The 1268-nt window shown below is 35.2% G+C and overlaps 1 protein-coding gene across 1 annotated transcript in view; it reads right to left on the reverse strand.

The window, feature by feature from the left end:
* The window catches only part of LOC111368519 (fatty acid hydroperoxide lyase, chloroplastic), a 5095-nt gene extending 4027 nt beyond the window's left edge, over nucleotides 1-1068 (reverse strand). The window contains exon 1 of the mRNA XM_022989792.1: nucleotides 594-1068. Coding sequence (XP_022845560.1) covers nucleotides 594-1031 — 438 coding nt within the window. The 5' untranslated portion in view covers nucleotides 1032-1068. The remainder of the gene's footprint in view (nucleotides 1-593) is intronic.
* Between the last annotated feature and the right edge of the window lie 200 nt (nucleotides 1069-1268).

Consider the following 1268-nt stretch of genomic DNA (forward strand, 5'->3'; position numbering starts at 1 on the left):
AATATATTTCGTGTTAATTTTAATAAATAATCGTGTTTGATGTATTTTAAATTGTTTTCGTCTTTTAATTAATTAATTAATTAATTATGTCTTACATTTAAAATTTATTTTAAACACAAATAATATTAATATTAATAATAATAATAATAATTTATTGTATTAAAAAATATATAACACAAATTACATAAATATCCTCAATAAATTTATTTGACAAATATTAAATAAGGGTAAAATGAATATTTTACACTTTGCACCATTTTGAAAAATGGTGCAAAGTGAATAGTGTTGCACCATATTTGGTGCAAAGTTTGGTGTTGGGTTGGAACAATTTTGTACCAAAAAATGGTGTTGTGGTTGGAGATGCCTTGAGCTCATCAACTAACCAATTTAAGTTGTTTGGATTCCAATTGAGCAATTCTAAATTTAACAATCGTGAGGGTCTGGACAAGTTTAACCGCACCTCGATTACGGGCTGAAAATTTAAACTCAATTACTCACCTCAATAACCAAGGGGATTTGAATTGAGCACTCTCGTACAAAAAGAGAGAAATTATATGCCAATTAAGGTGAGAAAACGAGAAAAATATACGTACTTGAGTATGTTTAGCCTCTGAAGTATCGAGATATGCACAAACACGAAAATCCCCTGTATATTTAACACTCGGCATGAAATCTCCGACGAGCACGTTTGCCTTTTCAACAATTTCCATATCAAAGAGATGAGAAAATGACTTGACATCAAGAACAGCAATTACATTAGGATTAACGCCTAAAAACCAAGGGAATGTTGGAGGCACATTTGTTCTGAAAACTGTACTCTTATACTTTTCCATTCTCTTCTTGAAGAAAGTCGGAGGACCCTGAAACCAAAAATAATTCAATCTGTCGATGATTGGACCCACCACCGGCCACCCGTAGCCTCCAGGAATGGCGCGGAGGGGCAGAGACGACGGGGAAGGTGGCGATGGCGATGGAGGCGACAATGGAGTCACGGAGGGCGAACCCGTCATTTTTGCCATCATTACAGACATGTTAGATGTTTGTGTGTTGAAGAAAGCAATAATTTTGATTGTATATATATGAGTGTGAGTGCGTGTATCGTACGGGTTCGGAGTTTAAAAACGTGTTGCTCGTGTCCAGTAGTATGGGCAATTTCTGGTGCTGCTGAGCTATCGAGGATGGATATTTTGAGTTTACTTAAAATTGATGAAAAAGGTTTCTAATGTTCAATTATTGGAGCTGTAACAGAACTTTCACTCGAATCTTGA

Source organism: Olea europaea, chromosome 19 (assembly GCF_002742605.1).
Source record: "Olea europaea var. sylvestris chromosome 19, O_europaea_v1, whole genome shotgun sequence".
In the NCBI taxonomy this organism is placed as follows: domain Eukaryota; kingdom Viridiplantae; phylum Streptophyta; class Magnoliopsida; order Lamiales; family Oleaceae; genus Olea; species Olea europaea.